Below are 25,814 nucleotides of genomic sequence, written 5' to 3' on the forward strand. Positions count from 1 at the left end.
CCGCGCGCGCGGATCTCCGAGGGGAGTGCGGCCGGAGTCACCTCACCCCACCTCCCCGCCCGGGCGGCCGAGGCCCGCGGCTTGGAGCGCAGCCCCCGCGCCGTCTTCCTGGGCGCCGGCGTCGCCGCGCCGGTCCTTGGTGCAGCCGGGCCCGGGCTGCCCCGCGATGTGGCCCTGAGCGCGGGAGCCCGCAGCGGCGGGAGCAGCGGCAGCCGGGCGCCGAGTGGCCGGTGCGCCCCGCCGAGCGCGCCTGCGTGCGTGGCCAGCGCGCCCCCCGCGCTCCCTGTTTCTGCCTGGCTTCTCGGCTTAATTTTCCTCGGCGGGATTAAAGTTGGAAATTGAGCGGAGAATTGAGTTGCCCGGGAACAGAGCCGCGGCCGCCGCCAGAGCGATGTTCCCGCAGAGCCGGCACCCGGTGAGGCGCGGCCCGGTGGCTGATGGGGGCAGGGTAGTGATGTGGGGGGGCACTCTCCCTTTGACGTAGGGGGACGGGTGGCTACTACGTTCTGGAGGACCCTCTTGCCCCCAGGGGTGCAAGGGTGGGGAGGCCCTGGGCCCTCTCCTCGTGGGGTGGGGAGTGGGCTGAAACTCAATTTCCATCCTTTCCTCCGGGCTCCCTCCTACTTGACGTCTAGACAGGGCGGGCGGGCGCGCCCGGGGAGGCTGGGGTTTCTCTCCCGCAGCCACATTCTCCCCCTTCCTCGAGGCGGGTAGGGCCCCCCCCCCCTTTGCCTTTCGTCTCGCCGATTTGCATGTCAATGCGGCCCCCGTTCCGGCGCGCCTGGAGGTGGCCCCGGCGACTCTGGGAACGGGGATCGTAAGGGAGTTGTTTTTCTCGTCCGGTCTCCGGGGTCATTATCGCCCCCATGGGGGGAGGGTGCGGCGACAGCGATGATAGTCTGACCTGGTCCTCCCGGGCTGCCCGGGAGCCCTTTTACCTCCAGCCAGGTGACCCGGGCGCACTTACCGCGACCTGCCCAGGATGCCAGAAGAGGCTCCAAGCCCCTTTAGGGGTCGGGGGAGGATCCAGTTTACCTCTCCCCAAAGTGAAGCGCAAACTCGAGTTCCGGGCTGCGTTTTCCTCCATTTCTAACTTTATTTTTTGTTTGTCCCACCCACTCTTGCGTCCTCGGACTTATTGCCCTATCCATCCGCCCGCATCCCCGTCCCTTGTGCCCCTCGCCGGTCACCCCCAGACGCCGCACCAGGCTGCAGGCCAGCCCTTCAAGTTTACTATCCCGGAGTCCCTGGACCGGATTAAAGAGGAATTCCAGTTCCTGCAGGCGCAGTATCACAGGTGCGTGTCCGGCCGCGCCGGGCCAGTGGTAGCCCGGGCAGCCTCGTGGCCCTCTTCGCCCAGCCTGGTGGCGGCGGCGGCGGCTGTACTTAGTGCTTGCGTCCAGGCGGTGGCGTGTGGAGTCGCAGTTAAGACCTGTCATTCACGTTACCCCCTCTCCTGGCTCTTCCCGGGCCGCCTCTTCTCTTGTCTCCTCCTTCTCCCATTGTTTCCTTTTGCGCGTTTGCTGCTGTCCCAGGGAGTCTATTTTCGTGTATTTGGAGTTGCATGAGAACCGTCAATATTTGCACTTCATTTATTTATTTTGCAACAGGCTGAGCTGAAACCTTGGTTCAATCGATGCCCCAGCCCCGGAGTGCGGGTTCAGGGAGGCAAAGCCAGTGTTGAAATCGCTGTTTGCCATACTAGAGAATTGGGTTGTCTGAGGCAAAGTCCATTATGGAAGGCTCCATGCTTTTAGCGGTGCCCTTCATTGGTGGTGATGAGGGGAGTGGATAGTGTGTAGGGGACAGCAACCATTCTGGATTGGTTTGGGTAGAACAAGAGACTTAACTCACATTTACATTCATCTCAGCTTTAGTTTTTTCATCTAATGACACCTACTTAAAAAGATTTATAAATGAAAACTATGTGAAAAGTACCCACTGCAGTGGACTTTCCAGAAACGTTAGTTTTTTCCTTTGCTCTTTTGAAATCTTAGCTGATTAGAGCTAAGAAATAACTGTGTAATGACGGTTTTTATTTTTGTCATGCTTGAGAAAAAGCACGGATATTTGAGTGTGAAGGTTCTTATTTTGGCAGAGGCTTTCTGATTGTTGACTTTTTGTCTACTTGAGGATGATACGCTCTAAGCTTGAGGCGTACCTGCCCACACCCCATTTACCAGGCAGGGAGGACTTCAGCCCACTTAATTGCAGTAGCTACTTGCCATGTTTTGGCAGGAATTTAAAAACCAACAATTTAAAATGTCCTAAGAGGGACCATGAACTGTGGAAGTAACTTTACAGGTACAATTTTCAAACCCACAGACTTGAGTTGGCAAAGATAGAATAGCGTATGTCTGCGACTGCAGATTGTGCAAAGGCCAGATTTTGGTGGAGTCCAGAGAAGTGAACTTCTGTGCAGGGAAGTAGGAGTGAGCAGATCACCAGGAGGAGGAATCAGTCTTCTGGGGACACCAGAGGGTTTGACACATTTCTCATTCTTGGCATCTGACCAGGTGTGCACCAAGAAGAAAGAGAACAGGAGCTGAATGGATACCCAGTAGTGTCCACCTTATTCCTTTTTCCTCTTAAATCCAAGGACAAAGCTTTTGGGTGTTTACCTCGATAGTTTATGACTTTTCCAAATTGGTCTGTGTTTTTACTTGAAGTGCAAATATGTGAGGCAGATGTTAAAACAAGTGACATAATGTTTACATTAAGTTGCCTGTTTTGTTTTCGTAGCCTTAAATTGGAATGTGAGAAACTGGCAAGTGAAAAGACAGAAATGCAGAGGCACTATGTGATGGTAGGTATCAAAGATTAGACTTTTTCCCTTTTCATGTAATATTAGCAAATATATGTTGTTAGCATTACAAAATGTGAGCTAATGAAATGCCTGATTCTCTTCTTTTTACAGTATTATGAAATGTCATATGGATTAAACATAGAAATGCATAAACAGGTAAGCTTTAGTTAAATCTCAAGCTAAAATGAGAAATCAGTCATTAAAATTGTGTAATACTGGCTTTGTCCTCAGTAGTGGGGTGAACGTATGCCATTTTCCTGCCTCGGTTTCCCTTTCTCTGAGTTGGTGGTAGTGTTCTGCAGCAAAAGTCGCTTCTTGACAATTACAGAATGTTTCAGTGACTAGGTGAGAGGTGCTTTGGAAATGTAAACCAGCCTGTTTACAGGCAGATAGGAATTGAGACTCTGGGTTTACTTTTCCACCTGGATGGGTTTATTCTCCTCTTGAAAGATCTGGGTGTCCTGTAGAGTTGCTGAAGTTCTGAAGAGCTAATGTTTTGTTCTGGTTTGAAAAGAAGTGGGGACCTGTAGGGGAAAGAAAGATATTTGGGTGTGTCTTTAAATCAGGTTAAACAAGGTATATAACTACAGAGTTTTCTTTATGCTTTGGGGCTGCATAAAATGACACTCAGGATTAGTGGCCTATTAGCAAACACGTTTAAAAAAAAATTTCTCAGTTGATGCAGGTTTGGAGGTGAAAAAAGCATTCTTTTATGGCCACAGCATATGTCAGGAGTTGCTTCAGTCCTAGTGGTTTTAAAAGCATGAAAAGATTAGTGACTGGAAACCTCTAGCTATGACTATGAGTTTGCAAGTTCCCATAAAATTCACACTTATGGCTACTATAATGGTGTATAAAAAGAGTATTGAGCTGGAACAAGGCACTAAGGACCTCATAAGAGAAGAAAAGCTAAATGATTGCTCAGCCCAAAGGACCCTCAATTGAGTAGTCATTGTCTGCCAAAGAAAGCATTAATGGCAGGGTGTAAGTATGCTGGAGATATGCTGACATTCACTTTTTCATCAAGACGCTGGTACAATAAGTCTTTTAGAAATCGATTGCCTCTTAAAAAATTATCATCAGATGAGGTTGCACAGTTGGACACATTTCAAAGTGCAACAATACAATTCTTACTTGATGTATATGTGCTATTTCATCTCAAACTCTTGTTTCATTAAATTAAAGAGCATGGCTGACCGGCTGGGGCACAGTGGAGAAATTGATTAGTTCAGCCTTCAGATCTTCCTTATATTCAAAGACTTTCATTAAGCAAGTGTGTTTCAGAGTTGAATTCTGCTTTTGTAACTCTGCACTCTTTGATTTTTAATTCATCATAGATTTCATAATGTTAAGTTATCATCGTGTACATTAGATCTGTTCTCAGATTTGTGTTTGGAAAGAGAGAGTGAAGTTCAAGGCCTTTCATTAATAATATAATCGGGCCTTTAAAAATACTGATTTTATTCAGATCTGCAAAGCTGGTAGCCTAGTTTATGTTGAGTTTGTGCCTTTGTTTTTGTGTGTTTAAATGGCTAATGCCTGATTGAGGCAGTTGTAACTTGTTGATAGTAATTGGGCCAGAAGATCTATGGTCATGTGAATGAATTATGCAAATAAATTTTTCAAGGAGTTCTAACCTGCCACTTTTTTTTTTTAAGTTAACCCTAAAGGCACATACTTTTTGCTAACAAGTATTCTGGAAGAGTAAGAGAAGACTGAGCTTTTTCTTAAACTCGTAAACTCAGAGGATTTGCTAACCTCACCGACTCTTTTTTTTACAAGGGAACTCCACCTCTGTGTGATGTTGGATGCTGGTGCTGGATTTACTGGGGGGCCTAAGGAGGTGTGTAATTCTTCTGGGTTCCTGTAGGTTACATGGCAGAGTGACCTCTTCTTTATTGTTTAGGAAGAAGGGGCAAAAATGGTCAGGAACCCCCACGGTGTGAAAATAGTTTTCAGATGAGTTTCTGTACTCCATCGGGTGTTTGTGGGTATATGTTGTCTGGCCATGAGGCAGTATGCATTAATAATATGCTGTGTATAATTGGCTCAGTAATTTAAAAAATGCAAAAAGCTGGGAGATGCCATGTTTTTCATAGGAGCGTATTAAGCCCCCTGAAATTTAGTTTATATTGTAAATGCTGACAGACCCTTAACTAGAGTCGTGTGGAAAGCAGTGCTATAATTCAGTTTAAAGTGGCCTTACATTTGAAAAACATCCTTCTGAATGTCACACATTAATAATAAGTTCTGAGGAGGCTTTTGGTGCAGCTAGTAATCATAATTCTTATTAAAACTGGTGACGTCTGGCCCCCAGGGTGTAGCTAGGCTCAAATTGATGCTTTTTGCCGCCTGATCACCAGCATGGCCTAAGTGCTCATTATATTGTAGAGAGGGCCTTTGGAGCTCTCATTAGATTTGACAGGAATTCTCTCTAGGGGGAAACTGGGCATTAGCAAGACTCCTGACAGGCTGAAATTAGTCCTGCTTTATGGCGTATAACCAAATGCTAGCAAGGCATCATCAGGGGACACAAAAAATTGTCATTTCTGACAACATCTTTGTTACTGAAAAAGTGCTGTGATGGGGAAACTTTCTGCGGAGTGAGCTTTAATGTTGTTAAGGTTTGTCTCCAGTGTGACGACCGCTCTCCCTTCCACCTTTCAGCGGCTTTGTCGGTGGAGTGAGTTTGAGAGCTTTCTTGTCATATCTCACCGCTGACTTTTCCGTCTGGAAGTCTTAAAGTGGAAGTACATCCAAATCGAGAATGGTATAATTGTGGTTTCCTTACTTGGTGTGGTGCCCGCAGTCCGTGTTTATGTTGTGTCAACACTTCCTGATAAGCCTTCCTCTGACTTGCTCTGCTCCCAGTTGTGGCTGGTTACCAAAAAGTCCGCGGAACAGGAATGTCATGGATACTTACATCTTTTATTGTAGCATTAACACACTTTTTTTTTCTTTCCCCTTTGAGCCTTTTATAGATCTCTGCCTGTCCGTCTCTCTGGGTAGATCTTAAATTCTAGATGTCTCTATGGAAGAGAGGTGGAGATTTCTCATGAAAAATTGAGGCAATTCTGATACCACTGAAGTGTTAGGGTGCAGTAAAAATAGCAGGTTAATGTGAATCTGGTTTGAGGTCTGTGCCTAGCGTGTTTGGTAGTGTGATCTTGAAGTTTTTTTTTCTGTCATGTGGCAAGATATGACCTCATTTGATATTTTTGGGAACAAGATGCACTGTAAATACATACATAAGCCTTATTCATTCCACTTGTGTGTCTTTTCAACATGCTGATGAAGCCATGCCATAAGTTGTCATTAGTGGCTTGAATTTGTACAGCACTTAACAGTTTTCAAAAGTGATTTGCCTCATCCTCTGAAGTAGACTGGGGAGGTGTTTTGTCTGCCTACAGCTCTGGGCATGTGTCACAGAGTCTGGGACTTACCAAGCTGAGCATCTCTTAAAGCTTGAGTTTGGGTCACCTGGTCCCCAATTCATTGTTTCTTCCCTGTACCCACCTTGCTGCCATCGGATGGTGAGGCCAGTAGTGGAATCACCCTTGAGCTTCTGTGTAGTGACCTGAGTGTGCTGAGCTCCCTGTCTCTCCTGTTCTTTTTTTCCGTCTGTGCTGACCAACTTCACGATTTACAAGACATGTCAGGACTAGGTGCACGTTCCAGAATCACGATTTACAAGACATGTCAGGGCTAGGTACACGTTCTAGAAGTTAGGAAAATCAGCAGAACTGAGTGGTCTGTAGGGGCCACAGCCATGGGTAGGTAGAAAGTTGTAAACAACCGAGCAACACTCCTGCAGGTTAAAATAGATCTAAGAACATAAGACAATTTAAAACATGTTGTCAGGATTCCTGGTTGAGACCCAGCGATGCAGTGGGTTTGATCAGTCGCTTTATCCCTCTGCGCCTCTGTTCTGAAGAATTTAAAAATAAATGAAAGGACTAGCTCTGGCAGGAAAGACAGTCTGCAGTCCTGGTTATGGGATAGAGGAGGAGAGGAGAAAGAGAAAAAAGCAGATGAGAGTTCCACCTTCCCAAGTTCCATGCACTGTTTCAGCGAACACAGTGTCTCTCAGACCATGTAAATTTTAGAGTGAAACTGCGTTCACAATTTTGATGTATGCTTTCTCTTAAAGTTTCTCTTAAAAAAATAAATTGTTCCTTAGTAGTGTTTAGGTGGAACTGTTAGGGATTCATTTGTGGGTTGATTGCTTAGATGTGACTCTTTTACTATTTGTCTGAAAGTTTTACCTTTCTTCCTGTTTTTCAACCGTGTGTGTTTTCTGTCTACAGTTTCTGACTTTCAGATGTTTTTTTCAAAGTCGATGTCTCAGGATGGGAAATAACCAACTGGAGTATAGGCACTTAGAGTTAAGCTCCACCAGGTGTTAATAACCCTGTACTACAAAGAGGGTAGCTGTCATCAGGATTGGAGTGGTCCCTGACTTCATTTTGATCAGCCAGGCCTGTTCTTCACAAGCCAAAGTTACAAGAGATAAAGCTCCTTGTGTTTTGAGAGCCCAGATTCCGAGGTGCAAGATTAGCCTTTGTTTTTATCGGCAAGCAGGGCGGATTCCTCACTACTTAACTGGCATTTCCCCGACTCCTTCTGACAGTTGAGCTAGTTGCTGGTTTCTGTCCAGGACCTGGACTAGGGTGAGGCTGGTAAGGCACTTGCCTCAGGCACAGAATTTAAGGGAGATGTCAAAAAGCTTAGTCCTCAAGATAAATAATATTTTTAACATTGAAAATGAATGCCAAAAAACTCCACAAAGAACAAAGTACCAAAATTTTATATGAAGTCAGGATTCAGCGGGGTGGGGAATAGGGTGAGGTGAGGGAGGCAAGTGTAGGGTCAGAGAGCAGACAAGAGGTGGAATATCCCATTGGGAGCTGCTGTGGTCTGTAGGATCTGCCTTGGTGTAAGATGAGGTCCCTTAGTTACTAGGGACTTTGATTAGTGACTGGGCTGCACTTTTCCTCTCTAACATGAGGGGGGTGGGACAGGACAGGTTGTAAAGTCTGGTGCATCTCATGGTATGGGAGTCACCCCTCACACCATAGCCCTGAGGTGTTCCGAATGCAGCACCTCGCGTGTGTCAGATGAGCAGCATCTTTGGCCAGAGGGCTTAAGATGTTCCTCCAAATAGTGTTTATTAAGAAACACAGAAAGAAAATCTATTCTTTTAGCAGATATTTACATAAATAATCTTGTGTTAAACTAAAGATGTATTTGGTTACTGGCTCATGAACCATTTTATGGTTCTACAGATCTGAGTATCTGCTCTTACATGATTTAAACTTTTGTGGTCTCCAAAAGTGGATTAAATTGGAGGAAACTCAGAAACTGACCAGGCTCTCTTTAAGACTTTGATGGACTCAGTCAACTCCACTCCCCCCCCTCCACCCAACTAGTACCTTTAATGCAGTGTGCTTGGTATGGTTGGTTTCAGTTAAATTTTAAACAGCCATTTTGTTGTGTGGCTTATTTGACAAGATTAGGCATTTATATCTTTAAAGTAGTCCTCACTGATGGGATTGGTGAGTTCTGTAGTAAGAAATGTGTCCTAGGATTGTTGCAAGAATATGGTCTGTGTTTCAAGTAGAGAGTGTGTGTGTGTGTGTGTGTGTGTGTGTGTAGGTGGGTGTGAGCACACAGGTGTGAGAGAGATTTCCTGATTATTTTCTGAAGCATGGTTTGATCTGAGAAATGGGAAAGATTTACACTGAAAATTTAACATAAATGAAGATATTCATGTATCCCCTGTCACTTGGTTAATGACTACAGAATTGCTCTGTTTGGAGACCACCCAGTCGCCATAATGCTTTTTATGAAACTCCAAGAAATATTGGCACAAAGTTTTGTCAAATATTTTTGTGGTTTTATACAAATCTTTATTTTATTTTACATTTCATTTTTTTTTTTTTAAAGATTTTATTTTTTCTTTTTCTCCCCAAAGCCCCCCGGTACATAGTTGTATATTCTTCGTTGTAGGTCCTTCTAGTTGTGGCATGTGGGACACTGCCTCAGCGTGGTTTGATGAGCAGTGCCATGTCCGCACCCAGCATTCGAACCAAGGAAACACTGGGCCTCCTGGAGCAGAGCGCGCGAACTTAACCACTCAACCACGGGGCCAGCCCTTTACATTTCAATTTTTAATAATTACTAATAAACTTAGTAGTTCTGTTCGCCTGCTTTGAAGTAACATGAAATCCTAACCGCGAGCACGTTGTTTAGCCTCTTTCCCCACACGTTCTCACACTAGGTATAACAAACACAGTTTTTAGGCTTTTTTGTACTATTATTTGCTACTTAGTCATTCTTTCACCACTAATACGTTAGCTGAAAGAGGGTGGGGTAAGGGTCATTTTGGGTATAAAGAAAAAACTGGGAGGAAAAAAGCAAATGGAGAATTCTGTCCATTGAATTAGTTTCTTTATCTGCCAAGTAGAGGAAAACTCCTGTTAAGGGTGATGGATGTACGTCACTGTGCACACCGGGAGGGGTAGAGTTGTATATGCAGCCATTCCCAGTGTACTGGTACATATTCATTGGGTATTCATGTTTCACTTGATGAAGTGGAATCAGTTATTTTTGAGAATGGAGGTGCATTTGAACTTGCGTGTCCTAATCATGCAACTTGTTAAACTGCGGAAATAAGTGCAGTACTAGACTGGGTTCGATATTAGTGGCATTGCTGATCTAACTGGATTATTAGTCTGCGGTGTTTTGTGCAGCCTGTCAGTAAAAAGTTTGAAAATATATTACCAGACTTGTTTACTTATAAATTTATAAGTTATATAAATATATTATGGAACTAATGTATTGTTTACTTTTATAATAAGTGGAAATTTTAATCAGAGGGATTAGAATAAAAGTTCTCATGTTCTCAGTACACCCGATTGGCTTGCCCTCTGTGGCCCCTAGGGTAGGCCCACTCACTCTTACTTTGGAGACCACTACCCTGCGTTTCAAACGCCCTTGGAACTCGAGGGCTGGAAAGGGAGCATCTTTAAGATGGTGAGTGTAAAACACTTTTAGGGACTTGGGTCTTTGGCCTCCTCGGTATGTCTGTTCTTCCTAATTTTGACTACCCACTCCGTAATTGCTTCTTTGCTGTCACTTGCAGGCTTCAGCATCGACCCCTGGTTACCGTCCCCTCCAGTCTTACTTGGCCACCTCCTTCCTCTTCCCTCCAGCCAAATGGACCTCCTCTTCGTCCCTAAAATATGTTTTGTATTTTTCTATTTTCTTTACAAAAGGTCTGGACCTTCTTGTCAAACTTCACAAGGCCTTCCTCAGTTTCCTTCAAGGTCCCGTTCAAATAACAACGCTGCCTGTTTACTTCAAGCCCTTCTGGGACTGCTCCAGCAGGAGCTGTCACTCCACTTACTCCTGCTGTTTTCTGTAATAGTGTTTTTTCCTGTGACTCTTGTTGCTCCGGCTAGGTTGCAGTGTGCTTGAAGCTTGAGTTTGAGTCTTACGCCTGCCCTTCCCAGTGAGTAGTACAGAGTGGGCACTTGTTAAGTAGTAGCATGTTTAATATGCTGCTTATGTAGAGTGGGGGCTGTAGCCGTTTGGGATCCTGAAGCCCTTTGAAAATCAGGTGAAAGCTACTTAGCAAAAAGTCATTGTACGCATTTTTATACACAAGATAGCCTTGCCAACCAACTTTGGCTGTTTGTGCATGTTAGGATTCTTCAGTAAGTCCACAGAACCCAGATTAAGAACTTGAATTGAGAGTAGCAGGGTGGGTCCTTCTGCTGAAACTAAGAATGAAAGCTGTTTGATTTCACTAGGTGTTTTCTAGGACCTGAGTTCTGATAATCTCACCTAACCACTTTTGCCCATTTGTTTTGCTTTTGGAAAAGTGATTTATAGTCAGAATACCCATTGAGGCTTCCTAATGGGGAGTTTAATTATAGTAATATGTTTGAGTTTGTACTAAAAAAAAAGAGAGAGAGAAAACAGAAGTAGTGTGTTGCTGAGGCCTGGGTTTCCGCGTGCATTGAGTGTGTGCATGCACCCCCGCCCCTGGAATCACTGCTGATCCTAAGGATGACCATCTAGCCAGTAATAGAGTTGTGGATAAGTTGCATTACAAGCTTCTCCCACGGCATTAAACTTGACTTAGTCATGCACTCATTGGTTATTTACTTATAGTCTTTACATGGCTTCTTTGTTCTCCAAACATTTTTTTTTTTAAGATTTTATTTTTCCTTTTTCTCTCAAAGCCCCCTGGTACATAGTTGTGTGTTTTTAGTTGTGGGTCCTTCTAGTTGTGGCATGTGGGATGCTGCCTCAGCATGGCTTGACGAGCAGTTCCATGTCCGCGCCCAGGATTCGAACTGGTGAAACCCTGGGCCGCCAAAGCAGAGCATGTGAACCCAACCACTCTGCCACGGGGCTAGCCCCTCTCCAAACATTTTGTTATGAATAATTTCAAATATACGGAAAAGGAGAAAGAAATATATGGTGAACACCCATTTTATATCCACCTATATGATACAAGGAGTCTACGAATTAACATTTTGTAGTAACTGCCTGTCACCTGCCTTACATTGAGCTTTTGCAGCCCCCCCCCCCCCCCCCCCCCCCCCCAAAACAAAAAAATTCTGGAAAAATAAAAAGGGTTATTCTCCGGGCCAGGCCTTCCTTGAGCTACCTTCCCCGTTTTAGACTGACACGTGAAGGAGGGATTTTCCCCAAGTATGTTTTAAGAATTCCATCTTAGCAGGTGCTTATAACATAACGTTTTCCTGCTGGTCTTGCCCTTTGTGTTTTTGGCATGGCTGGGTTAGGTGGTCCAGCAATATGTGGTGTCAGGGTGCTTTCTTCATCACCTGTCGCCTGAAAGCCAGGAGTTGTACTTCCCACATGCCACAACAGAAAAGCCAGACTCCCCTTCCCAGGCCTCTTACCTTTTGGCCCTTTAGAATGCCCCTTTAAGACGCCAGCAGCGTATTCACTGGGGGAAATAGCTTTAGTGTTGATAGGCAGGAACCCAGGAAATAATTGTGCAAAAGGACTTTGATTTTGAACTTTATGTGGATGGAAGCTGTCCTCATGAAGAATTTAAGTAGGCCTCAGAGGCTGTGGGTGGTACAGGGGAGTGAAGTGCCAGAAACAAAACCTCTTTGAGGACCCCAGCATGTGGAGGAGGCTCTCCAGGGCTGGGGCCTCCGGGAGCACAGCCTTTGTCCCTCCTCTGCGCTCTCTTGATGCCTTGAGCAAACAGCTGGTCAGAGCCTCTTACAAGTAAGGTGACCAGCCAGTGTATTGACACGCACAGACACAATAGAAAACTGCATTAGGGGGCGAGCCATTGGGATTTGCAGTAAATATATTACAGAACACAAGTGACTTGCCGATACTGCTTGTTTAGCAGTTTGCAAGGGCAATGGCAGTATGGATTTTTGAATTAGAAGGGAAGGGCTGTTCTTTCTCTGTGCGGGAACATCTAGTTGATGGCTGGGGAGAAAATTGATTTAGAGAACAAAATGCAGCCGCCTTTATTTGTGCCCTTTGAAAGGCTTCTGTGGATTAGTGAGTGAAAATAAAAAGGTCGCTTTTGGTTTAGGGAAGGGGGTCTTAACATTGATCTGCATCTTGGTCTGGTCTGGAGAGAATGAAGGATGGGCCACCCAGATGAAGGAAGGGTGTTGGGTCCCTGTGTAGCATGTGGCAACGGGTGCCACTCGGTTGTCTTCTTCAGCTCTTTGGCTTTCAAAAGTCCGTGTCTTGGGTTTATTATTGTAGAGGAAGCTTGAGACGTTGGAGTGAACAGTCATAGCCCCCATCCCTGGAGCTCCCACGTGCCCTAGGAATTGTGCTGTAGGAGCTCTCTGTAAGTCTTTCCAGCCTCCCTTTGTGTGGATATTAATTATTCCTTCTTAAAAAAGAGAAACAGGATAGTAGGTTGGGGATGACAGTAGCACCTACCTCATGGGGTAGTCTTCTGGATTAAGTGAGTTTCCACGTGAGGAAGAGTTACATTGGTGCCTGGCACTTGGGCTCTCTGAAGGATAACTATTCTCAAAATCTATTATCTAAATCTGTTATTGATCCTTTAAAACTGTACCCTGCTGTTGGAATTCTAGGCCATGCTCCCCCATCTTGTTTTTCTAAGCCCAGCTTCCTTCTTTCCCGCATCTGAGTTACTCACTTTTCATTGTTCCTCCTCAATTACAAAACTTTTTATTGGTTTTCTTCTGAGCTCAGAAACATGTATCTTTAGGCTCAAAAGGAAACATTTTTTTTTCTTTTTTTAAATAAAGCGCCTATTGGCAGCCTCTGTTGTCTAAGGAATCTAGAGGAATTAAAATGCCTTATTTAGGCCAAACAGCAAAAATGTGCCCTTGGAAGGCAGCAATAGCCTTAAGTAGTTAATACAACTACCAGTGAGAATAAAGTTGTGTTGAGTTTTTTTTATTTAAGAGGATGGATGAGCAACAAAGAGGATTTGGTTCATTTTACTGAAATGAGTTTTGGCAAAATAAAGGATGGGAGGTGCGTTTTCAATTTTTTTCTTTTTAACGTAACATGGAAAATCCAACTCTTAGTTTGAAGAGAGGATTTGTCGTCCTGGAAAAAAAGGCAGGGGTGCAGAATTACAAGGTCAAGTTGTTGTTTGATTAAGAGGAAGAAAGAATCATCAGTCTTGATGAGGTATATACAAATATATAGTTCTTTATTTTTGCTATGGAAACTTGTGCAATGCAGAAGCTTGAGTAAATAGTTGTGTTGTTATATTCTCTAAGCACTCCATGGGCTTCAGATTTTTGTAGACGGTCACATTCACAGCTCCTACTTATGTGCTAATATTTGGGGAAGCAGAAAAAAATCACACACACAAAGGAGAAAAGGGCCTTTGGGATTGGCCATACGGGAAGTTGAGACTGTCGATTCTTATTGCCATGCACAATGCAGTAGAAACTTTTTGGGTGTCCCTCTAAGTGTTTGAGATAAAGGAGGGCACAACTCAGACAAGTTGTGTTAAAATTGTGCCAATACCTGCTCTCACACTTGCTTAAAAGCTCGGTGGCCTGCCGACATCGGTGTGCTGAGATGCTTCACGTTGCTGACTCCTTGTGTTTAGCTTGAGAAGTGGTCCTGAATTCCTGAGTGTTGAGGGAAGAAGGAGGTTCTTGACAACCCCGTCAGCCTGCCAGTTGGCCTGGGTTCTGGAGCCTTTTCCATTTGTAAGCTGGCTGGCTCTTTTACAGTGCCTGGACCTTGAGCTCCTGCCGAGCCAATCTCCTTGCACAGCTACTGAGAAGATTGGAATTGGACCACTGAAATGTATCCAACTTCTGTACTTTTGAGCTTACCAAAGGCCAAAATCATACCACTAACTCAAGAGGGGAACTGCTGACTTTGGAATCTTATAAGAAAGCTGTATTTCATAATTGACTACTCTGGATGCTGTGATATTCATGGATTAAATGAAGTAGAAGGAGGTGTCACATTTTGACTACATGGATTTCTCTAACGATACAGAGATTTTTGAACTGGTTGTTAAATCTATATTCATTCTTATTTCTTGACTAATGTATCAAATATGGGTTACCCATCTAAAGAACCCCAGACAAATCAATGTCAGTGCACTACGATAATAATCTTGGGCAGCCATTGTTTTGGGCTTTATTTTATCACGAGGTCAAATACTCCAAAAAAGCTGTGATTTTTATTTTATTTTTCTGATCAGCTTGTGGAATTATTGGTCAGTTTCCTTCAAAGTACTGGAATTGTTCAAGATTTATATGGAATGAGTACCAATTGTTGCTTCTCAAATTAAAACAATATAAAAGGGAGGGGGCTTTTGACTAGACTTTGCACTGTGAGGGTATTGGTATTGACACCATTTACAATTTGGAGTATAGTTTGAAGACCAGATTCTACTGTTTGTCGCATCCTGGTTAATATGGCTGTAAAGAGGAGATGAATGTGGCTACTTTTCCAAGTCTATTACTCAGGAGGACTGTAAATTTGATTGGCTGTTACAATTCTAGCAGAATCATTCGATTTGAGAGCAATAGAAAGATAAGATATCCAATTACCCAAATGATTTGCAGGGTTAGCCAACGTTGTCATGGAGACACGAGTTGGAACAAATTAAATTTTAAGCAATAAAATAATCTTAAAGCCCGTCTGGGAACAAGAAAATTTGGCAGTGGCACTTACCTGAATTGAATCTTAGCTTGACACGATGTTGTTTGACATTGATATACTGTGGGGGCCTAAACTTATATATGGCACAACATTACCTTACAAAAGTGGCTCTGCCAAACCGGTGAAGGGAGTGTTAGGATAAAGTTGGGACATTAACATTTATTCCATGGCTTAAATGATAATTAGGCTTTGGGTTCCCAGAAATATTTTGTATTTAAGGATTGAAATGCCTTAATAATGATTAAGCAGCATTAATTGGACACACGAAAAAACAGATTTATTTCACATTAGCATGCAATTTTGGGAGCTGCTCTTCTTTGTGTGTGTGTTAGCAGACATAATAGAAATTGTGTGGATGTCTTTTGGTGGGGGTGGAGGTGTAAGTATGCATATATTTGCATGTACAAATAAGGAGGTTTTGGCACATGGCCCTGCACTGCAGATAATTTTACGTATTTGTTAAAATTTCTACTTTGCAGTACTGCTTGCAGACAGGAAAATTACATTCCAAACTTTAGCTGATGACCTAAACCTGAGGAAGCGTCAGGCTGGAGCTCAGGAGGTTATTTCCCCTTATTAATGTGTTGTTTAACTGGCTCCTGGCTTGTGCTGTGGATTTGAAAACAGCCGAGTGGCCCAGGAGGAGGGAGGGCTTTTTATCCACATGTCTATTAGACAGATGGAGATGAAAATTGGTCCGAGGTCAAGCCATTTGCCGCGTTCTCGCAGCCTTCGATTTTCCTCTCATCCTCACCACAGATCATCTCAAATGATTCAGTAATGACCAAAAGTGCAACACTGACCTTTATTCCCTGGTGGATTACTGTGTTTCACAGTCCAAATGGCAGGAAGTCTATTCTGTTCTTCCAGAAGGAGCTCAGCATTATTGAACCAGCCCAGCCCTGTGGGAACCATGCGAGTGCAGACCCGTGTAATGGACTATGTGGGTTAAATTTGGTTTCTGGTGCTCTGGGAAACAAGAATTGACATGTCCTGAACCCACATAATTAATGGAAGAATATCTAGAATGCTTTCTAAAAACACACACGAGCACATAAATTGATTTGTCCACTTGTAAAATGACTGGTGAGTTAGAGGAGTGGTAGCTTGTGGTGGCCCCTGGTTTATCAATTGTTCTCACTTCCGTGACCCTCAGTTGTTCTCCTCGTCTTGCTTAATGCTTCCCCCTGGTATATCTTGCACAACACACTCACATCATAACTGCATCATTTTAAAATTATCAGTTGACATGAGTGGGCAAAGGGGACTTGGGACTTTTCTTTGAGATACTTTTAGTTATATGTATTTTTGGTCAATCCATGTAACCTTGAATAGATTCTCATGCAGCACTCTCTTTTTTTCTGAAAGTAGCTTGATTGTTATCTTGGAGAAATGGCTATTATTTGTCCCTTGCTTAGATTTCTCAGTGGATTGTATTGTGATGCAATGGTCAGGGGTTTTTTTGAGGCTTTTAAAAAAAATTTTCTTTTTCTTTTCCCCAAAGCCCAAGTGCATGGTTGTATATCTTCGTTATAAGTTCTTCTAGTTCTTCTACGTGAGCTGCCACCACAGCATGGCAGCTGAGAGACGGGTGGTGTGGTTCCATGACTGGAAGTGAACCCCAGCCACCGAGGTGGAGAGTGTGGAACTTTACCCACTAGACAGACCATCAGGGCTGGCCCGGTTTTGTTTTTTTTTTAAAATTAATTTGTATTTGAAATAATAATCTTGTTCTTGTTTGCCTCTGCCTGCATAGCTGAGTTAACATTATGTGAATCCTTAACACACCAGTGAAGTCTGTCATCTAACATCCTTGTACTTACCATCTTCTGAATACTTGAAAGCTTTTACAAAAGGTTGTGCTTTGAAAATTTTGCCAGCATCTCAAGATTTCATTTTAATCATGATCTAAAATGCTTTGAGGAAATAATTTTTTTCTCAACTGATGACTTCACTGTGTGTGTGCAAGTTCCTTTTCTGTCTCAGCGGCTCCACACCCTTGATGCCCCAGCACTTGGTGGGTACGGCAGGGCACCATCCCTAAGGCAGAGGTAGGCCTCCACACCAATTTGCCACAGAGCCCCCTCCCTTCCTACAAATCCATCTTCTGGCCGCGCTGAGGGTAAATTGCTTTCTGGAGCTTTGCAAGTTTCTTGGCTACGTGATGCTGATTGAAAAGAGAATCCCATGGGGCTGGCCTGGTGGCACAGCGGCTAAGTTTGCATGTTCCGCTTTGGCAGCCTGGAGTTCGCTGGGTCAGATCCTGGGTGCGGACATGGCTCCACTTGGCAAGCCATGCTGTAGTAGGCATCCCACATGTAAAGTGGAGGAAGATGGGCATGGATGTTAGCTCAGGGCCAGTCTTCCTCAGCAAAAAGAGGAGGATTGGCAGCAGTTAGCTCAGGGCTCATCTTCCTCAAAAAAAATGAAAAGAGAATCCCAGGTTCCAACTGGGAAGGGCCGGAACCTTGTCTTCCTTCCTGAAGGACCACTCTCCAGCAGCTCAGCCTGGGGGGAGTAAGTAAGGCCCAGGGGAGAGACTGAGTTTGGGACTTGGCTGGCTTTGCCCTGAGGCCTTACCAACACATTTTATAGGTAACTTGCAGCCGTTCTGCTGCCATGCCATATAGTTCTTCTGGTGAAATGGCTGCTTTCCCTAGGAAGTTGCTCTGGAAGAAGAGTGGCAGCCGTCACTCTTATGTGGAGGTCAGTCCTGTGTAGAGGTCACTCCTATGTGTGGGTCATTCCGTTGTGGCATGCTTTTAAAGTTAGAAAACCACTATTCTGTGTTCTCCTCCGGCAGTAAATTGCTCTCCAGTTATCTGGATTGGCTAAAGATTCCAACCTCTTAGGGAAACATTGACACCAAACTGCTTATGCAGCCGTCTCCAAACAAGAAGAGGGGAGGGGGCTGATGGCAAATGGGAAAGCTGATGATAGACAGTGCTTCATAGTCGTGTGCCCTGGGTTTTGCCTTGTCCTGATGGAAGGCTTGGAGATAGTGATGGGGGACTGTTGGCAGTCAGTACTAACCAAAGACAGGTTACACAGGCCCAAAAGTTAGCAATAACTAAAAAGAAGTGTTTAAAATTTTATTACAAGGAAAACAATGTTACTCATTTTGGAAAAAGAACAGTCTCATAAACCCAGTTTTCAGAGGTAACTTGACTTTTGCATATTGTCATGCAGTCTTTGTCTTTACAGAGGTATATTTTGTTTTCGTAATCGTAATTTTAGCCTTCATGCCACGATGATGTAGTGGGCTTTTCCTTCCACGAATCCCGCTATTGTGTCATATTGCATAAGTTCTCATGAGCCCCCTGGTGACTAAGACCTGGGAAGAGGGCGAAAGGTGTAGGCTTGCTGTCTTTCCGTGCCCTGGACAAAGTGGTGTGCTTGGGATTCACCCTACAGAGTTTGGCTTGAAAACCTTCTGTGGCTTAACAGAGTGCATTTTCCTTGAGGGCCACCAAAAGCTGTCTTTTTTCCATCATGGGACAAGTCAGTACAATTTCATGTGAACAGCACTTTCTGAACTCCAGAACAAGGGTTTCTGAATAATGGAAATGTGTTCTTTAGGCACCCAGACAGCTGTGATGCTTTTGTCGAGGATGCATCTTTACCAAAATGACAAATTAAAGCCCAAATGCTCTGCTTGGCAACAGTTGGGTCAAAACATTTAAGTCATTAATTAGAAGGAACTGAAGGGGGAAAAATTTACACACATACACAGCGTTGCAGACTCAATTTCATCTTGGAAAATGCAACTGAATTCTTAAAAAAAGAAACCACACGCAACAACAGCGAGGGCAGCCCTCAAGTAGGGCCTGCCAAGCTCATCATTTGCAAATAAATCAAAAGACCATCATTGCAGGACGGAGAACCAATGAATAGAGTTGCTTTGTCATTCTTTGATGGGCCCCACACTCAAGCCTGCTATTAAAAATGAATGCATTCAAGAGGCTCTGCATTAAGAACATAAACAATTAAGGGCACTTGAGTTGCTCTGCTGAGAGCTGCTGCGAAGACACGAGAGCTTTCTCTGGAGATGCAGGCCCCTGCAATCTGCCTCGTGAGGAGCCAGAGAATGGGAGCAATTAGTGTTGCTCTCTCCGCCCCGGCAGCCTTCAGCAGGTTTTTCTCCCCCTTTCTTTGAACTCCTCCATGTTTTCAGAGAAGCTGCAAGTGTGAAAGATGAGCAGTGAAAGGATAGAGTCTGTGCTGGTTGGAATGGGCTCAGATTTAGAATGCTGTAGGAGCTGCCAAATGAGGGGGAGATGGAACACCAAAGTTATTATCTGCCAGTAATTGGTGACTTATGTTCTGATTAATTGAGCCACTAAAGGGTTCTGTCATCTGGTACTCTTTGTTTTGTTTTAATCATAAGGTTTAAGAAGGGGCGAGATTATATTGCCGTGGGTGCAATCAGTTAAATGAATATTGTTGAGGTTTTCCATAGGAGGCAATGTGTTCCTACACCCCCAGATTGTGTTCTTACTTTGTAAAAATGAGTGGAGAATGGGGCCATTGCATTGTGGCAAGGCTTGGAGAGAGGCAGGCCTGATTTGGCCTGCTTGTTTCTAACCCTGGGCAAGTTATTGTAACCTTTTAGCCCATTCTCACAGGGGACCTGCGCAGATTGAAGATTAGAGACTAGATGTAAGAGACGTGTGCTAAGCGTAGATGCTGCCACTGAATCAGTGGTAGTGGTTCGCAAAGTGTGGGCCCAACAGCCACAGATCACCTGGGAACCTGTTAGAAAGGCAGATGCTCAGGCCCTGCACCTGCTAACTCAGAAGCTTTGGGTGGGGGGCCCAGCCGTCTTTTCTCACAAGCCTTCCACGTGATCCTGATGCACTCTTAAGTTTGAAAACCACTGATAACCTCATTAACCATTAACAACCTCAACTTAGAGATCCCAAGTCCTTTGGATTTCCCCAAAATGTGGCCAGTTGTTTATGGATTTAATTATATTTTAAGCAGAAAGTTACTCTGATGCGTTAGAATTGAATATAAAATTTCCTTTTTGTGAGTGTACTGGTGAAGCCAGGTGCTGTGATGGGAGATAGTCGAGTGATAGCCAGTGTTCTGAAGGAGGTCCTTAGGCCGAGGAACCTTTCTCCTGCTATTAAAGGGAAGGGGAGCATCGGAAGATTATTTGCAGGGTTTTGCATATATTATTTTGGGTATGCAATTTTTATTTGATCTTGAATTTTCTTTAAGTATATCAGATGTCATCTTCAGGAAATAGAGATGTATTTGTGGATGTGTTTTTGTGGATTTTGCTCTATTAGTGGGCCAGATCATCTGATAGTAGGGCTGATGCATTAATTCTCTGCAATGACTGTCGCTGACAGACTGGGGGCCACTTCTTGTGGTGCCATTCTTGGCTGAGGGATGACATGGCCATGGCCTTGTGCTGCTGTGGTCCTGTTTGGGCTGTATTGCTTTGCAAACAAGGCTGGCTTTATCAGCTTTGTTTCTGGTCTTGAGTATGTTCTAGTTTCCCACTTCTTCCTGGAGAAAGGACTGGGCAGAGAATGGGGCTTCTAATCTTCCCTTAGGATCCTGGGCAGATCATTTCTTTTAGGCATTGATTTCTCCACGTGCGATATGAGGATTGTACGGGGGCCGGGCACCCAAAGGGTTTCAGGGTTTTCCAGCAGTGTTGTGACTCAGTGCTGCTGTCGATCACAGGCGTGGTGGGCCTAACGGCCCTTTTCTCTCTTCCCAGTTTAATCATACATTTAAACAGTAAATGACGGGCTGTATTCACAGGTCTCTGGAGGGGAAAAAAAAGTTACTGATAACCCTGCCACCCCAGCATAATCACTGTTTTTATTTTGGGTATCAAATTACAGCACTTGGCCACATGCATATGTTTTAAAAAACAGAGGCACACTGACACCACATCTTTGTTCTTCCCCTCCTGCTTCGTCTAGTAAATGTGTTGCCCATTTAAGCGTCATTATCATAAATATGACTTTAATGATGACTTGCCGTGCCTTTGGGTTGATGGAGTGTATTTAACTGTTCTGCTAGTATTAGACAACTGATTTATCAGGAGGGCAAATGTTAAGTTTTTCAAACACTCTGGACAGTTGTGGTGGGTTGAACTGCCGTTCTGTCTTTACTTGGCCTTTTCTCTTTTGCTTTGAAACTCGTGCTACAGTGAACAGCTTCATGCATGGCATGCTTTTCATCTGAACTATTTCCTTAGGATAAATTCTTAGCCGTAGGAAGCCTTACCAAAGGGTTTGAATAATTTCATGCTCTTGAAACACATTGCCCAGTTGCCTTCCAAGATGACTGCACCAATTTACTCTGTCATCAGTAACGTACGATTGTTCCAGTTTCCCAGAGGACTCGTCATCGTTAGATTTTATTAATTTTTTTTTATAAACTAAACTGGTGCAGAATGACCCATCTTACTTAGAACAAAATTTGCATTTTATTTGGTTGCTGGTGAGGTTGAACATTTTTTTCTGTATTTAAGGCTGTCATTTCACAGACTCAGAAACTTCAAGTCAGAAGGGATTTAGAGATTACCTATTTATTTCCTTTTGTGTGCTTTGTTTTCATGTTCTTGCCCGTTTATCTGTTGCCAGACACTTCTTACCAGCACTCCACTGTGTTTTTCTCTTGGCTTCCGGCTTGGTTCACGGAAACCAAAAGATTAGTTTGCCAGCCCTCAGCATAAGTAGCGCTTTTTATGATCCATCAATTTGCAATTTAATGGTGGTGGAGTTTCCCCTCCCTAAGCCGACTTTGGGCAAGGTGCCATTGGATTGCTTTGAGACGGTGGGCAATTACTCGTAAGCCGTCCTCGCCCTGTTTTGAGCTTCAAACAACACTCATTATATATTACTCTGTGTGTAGTGGAAAAGTGGGCAGACACTGGGGAGTGGGCTGTTCAGTCTAGTAATTAGACAAGGTGTAAGGAGTATGAAAAGATGGGGAGTCGTGCTTTTCAGAATCATGAACTTCTGAAACTTAAGTTCTGATGCCTAGAGGAACGTCTTCAGTTTAAGAGCCCTGCAGAATACACCGGGGTTTGGCTCGTTGCTGGCCTTTGAGGTATTTGACCATATTTTACTTGGTTAAAATATACCTGTACATGAATCTTAAACCTACTAAGATATGATTTCTCACTAAACAGAGCCGTATTCTAACACTTTTAGTAGCCATGTGTCTGGCTGTGTCTTGGTCATCGAGTTAAGGGTGTGCAGGGTTACCATTTTAGTTCAGTGAAGCATTCCTTTGCAAGTGTGACGACTGTGTCCCCTGTGGTCACTTTCATTGGGGGAAGTCAGTTTCTTTGGCAAGGAGCTGTGTGCAAGGGGTTAGTGGGAGTCTGGCTCTCATGCTTTCTGTCTTGTTTTGTTGAAGACTCCTGTGCTGGAAGCTGTTAGGAAACTGTGCAGCAGCTTCATGTAAGATGTGATTTTAAACGTATAGGTTTAGTTTACCAAATGACAGGAGATGCTTTGGAGGATCTTGGAGGGCCTAGAGGAGCGTTTGTCTATTGGAGTTACAGGGAAGGGCAGCTTCTAAGTGGATTTGAGGCAGGCCTCGACACACTGGGAGGAGAGTATGGCACTTTGCAATACTATAGCTGTAGTTGACGTGTTGGCTTACTTGAATGTGATGAACACTGAAGTCGATTGGTGATAACAGACTTGGGCCCCAGCAGTTGAAGTGACTTAACTAAGAACCCCTAGTACCACTTTGCTGAGATGCAAACCTATGTTTTTGGATTATGAATGCCAACTCTGTTATCATAAGCAGATCAGTGAGAGGAGTTGGCATTGACGAGGAGAATGAAAAGATGGTCTGGACAGTTAATTTGGACTCCTGCTTCCTGTTGCCTCAGTCAGTGGTGGCTATCCATGAAGTCAGGCCTGATGCTGGGGCTTTTACCCAGCTAGTTAAGTTTCTGGGCACGAATGTTCCGTGCTCATCTGGTTTGGGGAGCGCTGACTGTTGTTGCCTTCTCTGGTGTCAGAAATAAGGGCACAGGAAAAGTTTATTTATAAATATTAAGGCTATTAGCAGGTACCAAATATGTCTTTATTTGGGGAAGTAAAATGATTTCTAAGCAGAAAATACAGTGAGCCTGAAGGTTTTTTTTTTTGGAGTTGTCTAGCCTTCGGAAGAGGAAGAAGGTAGTCTGAAAAGGTTCCAGAACTTTCTTAATAGCTACTTAAGCAGGGTAAAATATCCAGTTTAACCTGCTTGTAAACTCTGGTCTGTAACAGAAGGACAGTGGAAAACATTGCGATTTGTTAATTTGTGCTCGATTAAAGGTCTTATCACAATTTTGAAGCGAGACGTGATACTAAAGAATGATTGTAGGTTTTTATGCTGCCATCCAGACGACTTTCAAGGCTGAGGACAACTGTTTAGGAAGCCTTCCTGGGGGGTGGCGATGTTTTGGAACTCACACAGCGCTCCCGGGGAAACCAGTTGCATGCCCACACTGCCAGGAGGTACTTGTCATTGAGAAGCCAGAGCAACGTGGAGACTTTCACGGTAAACCAGAGGTGAGACTTGAATTTAGGCTTCCTGACTCAAAGCCAAGCTCACTTGTCAGAGGATAGCTTAAGATTAGGAGTTAGAGACCTGGCTGAGGTAGGAGACAGCGGGGAACAAGATCCTCCTCTGTTGTTCTTACTTCCATTTCTTCAGACCAGTGACTTAGAATTCCCAGGACAAATGGGAGGGCTTTTGATGCTCCTTCTTCAGCTTGAGCTTTGATCTTTAACTTTCTTCCTGTTCCAGTGTTACCTACTCTAACCTGATTTATGTTGTCTGTACTTCTTTTATTTTGTTTTTAATAATTTTAATGTTATTAAAGGTTTACGAGTTCATTCCATTCACACTGGGTCTTAACTGTCCTCTGACAGCTAAGTTCAGTTCTGCCTTGAAGCCATTCTATGTACTAACACATACAATTATTATTAATAATTAAAGAGGAGATCATCTTGTCTTCTTAAACCGAAATAAATTCCCTCCAGGTCAAGTAAGTAAGTATAGAAAGTACAGCCATAGCAGCACTAGAAGAAAATTAAGAACGGCTTCTGTAGTTTTGGGGTGTTCTAATCCTGACCCAAAGGCCAGGAACATAAGAAGAATGTTCTTTAGTTTGACCACATAAAAGTTACTCACAGCAAAAAATCCATAGTAAGCAAAATTGAAAGGCAGGTGGCAAGCTGGAAAAACTATGGGAAAAAAAATCAATGTTTGTCATGGAAAGAACTGCTACAAAAAGACAATGATGAATAAATACTCAAAGAAAAATAAAAGAAAAAATACGGTGGGCCAATACATATATGAAAAGATGTTTAACTTCAGGAAGAATCCAAGCAATGCAAATAAAAGGTCATTTTTTAATCTGTTAGATGGATAAAGATTACAAAAAAGGTCAAGAAAACCTAATATTGACACTGGGTGGGAGAGCAGCCACCCTCATAGACTGGGGCTCGAGTAAAGTGGTGAGCTTCTCTGCTGGGCAGTTAACGGCATGCATTACAATATAGAATATGCATATATTTTGACCTGGCCATTTCACTCTAGGGATTGCTTTTAGAGATCTATGAAGAGGGCTATTCGACACAGTTTGTTATTGTGGAAAATTAGATGAAAAGTATCCACAGGTATGGGGAGTGCTTAAACACCAGTATGCCTGGGTAGTGGAATATATTGATGATGTTCTTATTCATATCTATTTCTTGAGTGGGAGGGTGCCCATGACACATTTTTTGAGTGGAAATAACAAATTTATAGGAAAAGCGGTATATGTAATGGGACCCCTTGGTATTAAAAGTGTCTTTCTCCACTCTGGGTTTCTGCATACATACGTTAGGAGAGCCTAGAATGATGTTTCCCAGAATCACCAAAATGTTACTCATGGTTATCCCTGGATGATGGACTTAGGGTTATTTTAACTTGCTTTTATATTTTCATATATACATCTCTGTGTGTGCTTGTGGTGTGCTGAAAATAAGCAGATATTTTCAAAAGTGGAAAACCTTAAGTGTGAATTTTGGAGAAAGAGAAAGGTCAGAATGCTGTTGGAATGTATCGTGTGTAGAGAGTGGGAAACAAGGACCAAAAGAGTCCATAAAGGGCATCCCTGCTCCTGTACCCAAATGTATAATGCAGAGTCCTGTTGCAAAGGAGAGGGAAGCCTGCTTTCGAGGAGAGCCATGACCTTGAGTTAGCTTGAGTGGGTGGCTGTGATCAAATGAACTGGGTGGGGCTGACCCAGTTCTGGTTTTGCACCTGGTACAGCTGCACCCTTTTTGCATGTATCTTCTTGCCCCACTGGTTAAAGCAAGGTCATGGGTTTGCTCTCTTATACCAGTCATTTCCTTCTACTCTACTACATTTCTTCCAGGGCATGACTGTAACCCATTGGTGGTCAGGGAGAATCGAGTTGGGTTGGCCTAAATCCAATCCCATAAAACCAAAGGCCTTGTTTCTCAGTTAACTGGAGTCATCTCAGAGGACAAAAGGCAGCTTTTTAAATGCATGTGATTATACACTTCCTGAAGTTTCTGCTTTATCTTACTTATATTCTCTATTTCTCAAGGCTGTGGGCTGTGCACTTCATAATTTTCTTCTCATGATCCCTTTCATTGCCTAATTCAGTAATAGAGGTGGCATTAGTAAGCATTGACAGAAAATGATGAAATAAATAAGGTCAATGCTGGGACTCTTTTCAGATGACTTCCTTTTTTCTTTTAAAGCAGAACTGGTTCTTCGGAGTTAGAGGAATGCAGAGCTGTTTTGCATTGCTGTAGGGTGTTGGAAGTGGGGC

At 43.7% G+C, this 25,814-nt stretch overlaps 1 protein-coding gene across 4 annotated transcripts in view; it reads left to right on the forward strand.

Annotated features, from left to right (window-relative positions):
* The first annotated feature begins 277 nt into the window (after window positions 1–277).
* Window positions 278–25,814, forward strand: part of TLE1 (TLE family member 1, transcriptional corepressor) — an 83,987-nt gene continuing 58,450 nt past the window's right edge. For 2 of the 4 annotated variants that reach the window (XM_046664203.1, XM_046664204.1), the window contains exons 1-5: window positions 278–415; window positions 1,197–1,297; window positions 2,743–2,806; window positions 2,918–2,962; window positions 23,368–23,535. In XM_046664203.1, coding sequence (XP_046520159.1) covers window positions 392–415; window positions 1,197–1,297; window positions 2,743–2,806; window positions 2,918–2,962; window positions 23,368–23,535 — 402 coding nt within the window. In that variant the 5' untranslated portion in view covers window positions 278–391. The remainder of the gene's footprint in view (window positions 416–1,196; window positions 1,298–2,742; window positions 2,807–2,917; window positions 2,963–23,367; window positions 23,536–25,814) is intronic. The other 2 variants (XM_046664205.1, XM_046664206.1) reach the window with 1 other exon arrangement.

The sequence above is a fragment of the Equus quagga genome, chromosome 6, assembly GCF_021613505.1.
Source record: "Equus quagga isolate Etosha38 chromosome 6, UCLA_HA_Equagga_1.0, whole genome shotgun sequence".
Lineage (NCBI taxonomy): Eukaryota > Metazoa > Chordata > Mammalia > Perissodactyla > Equidae > Equus > Equus quagga.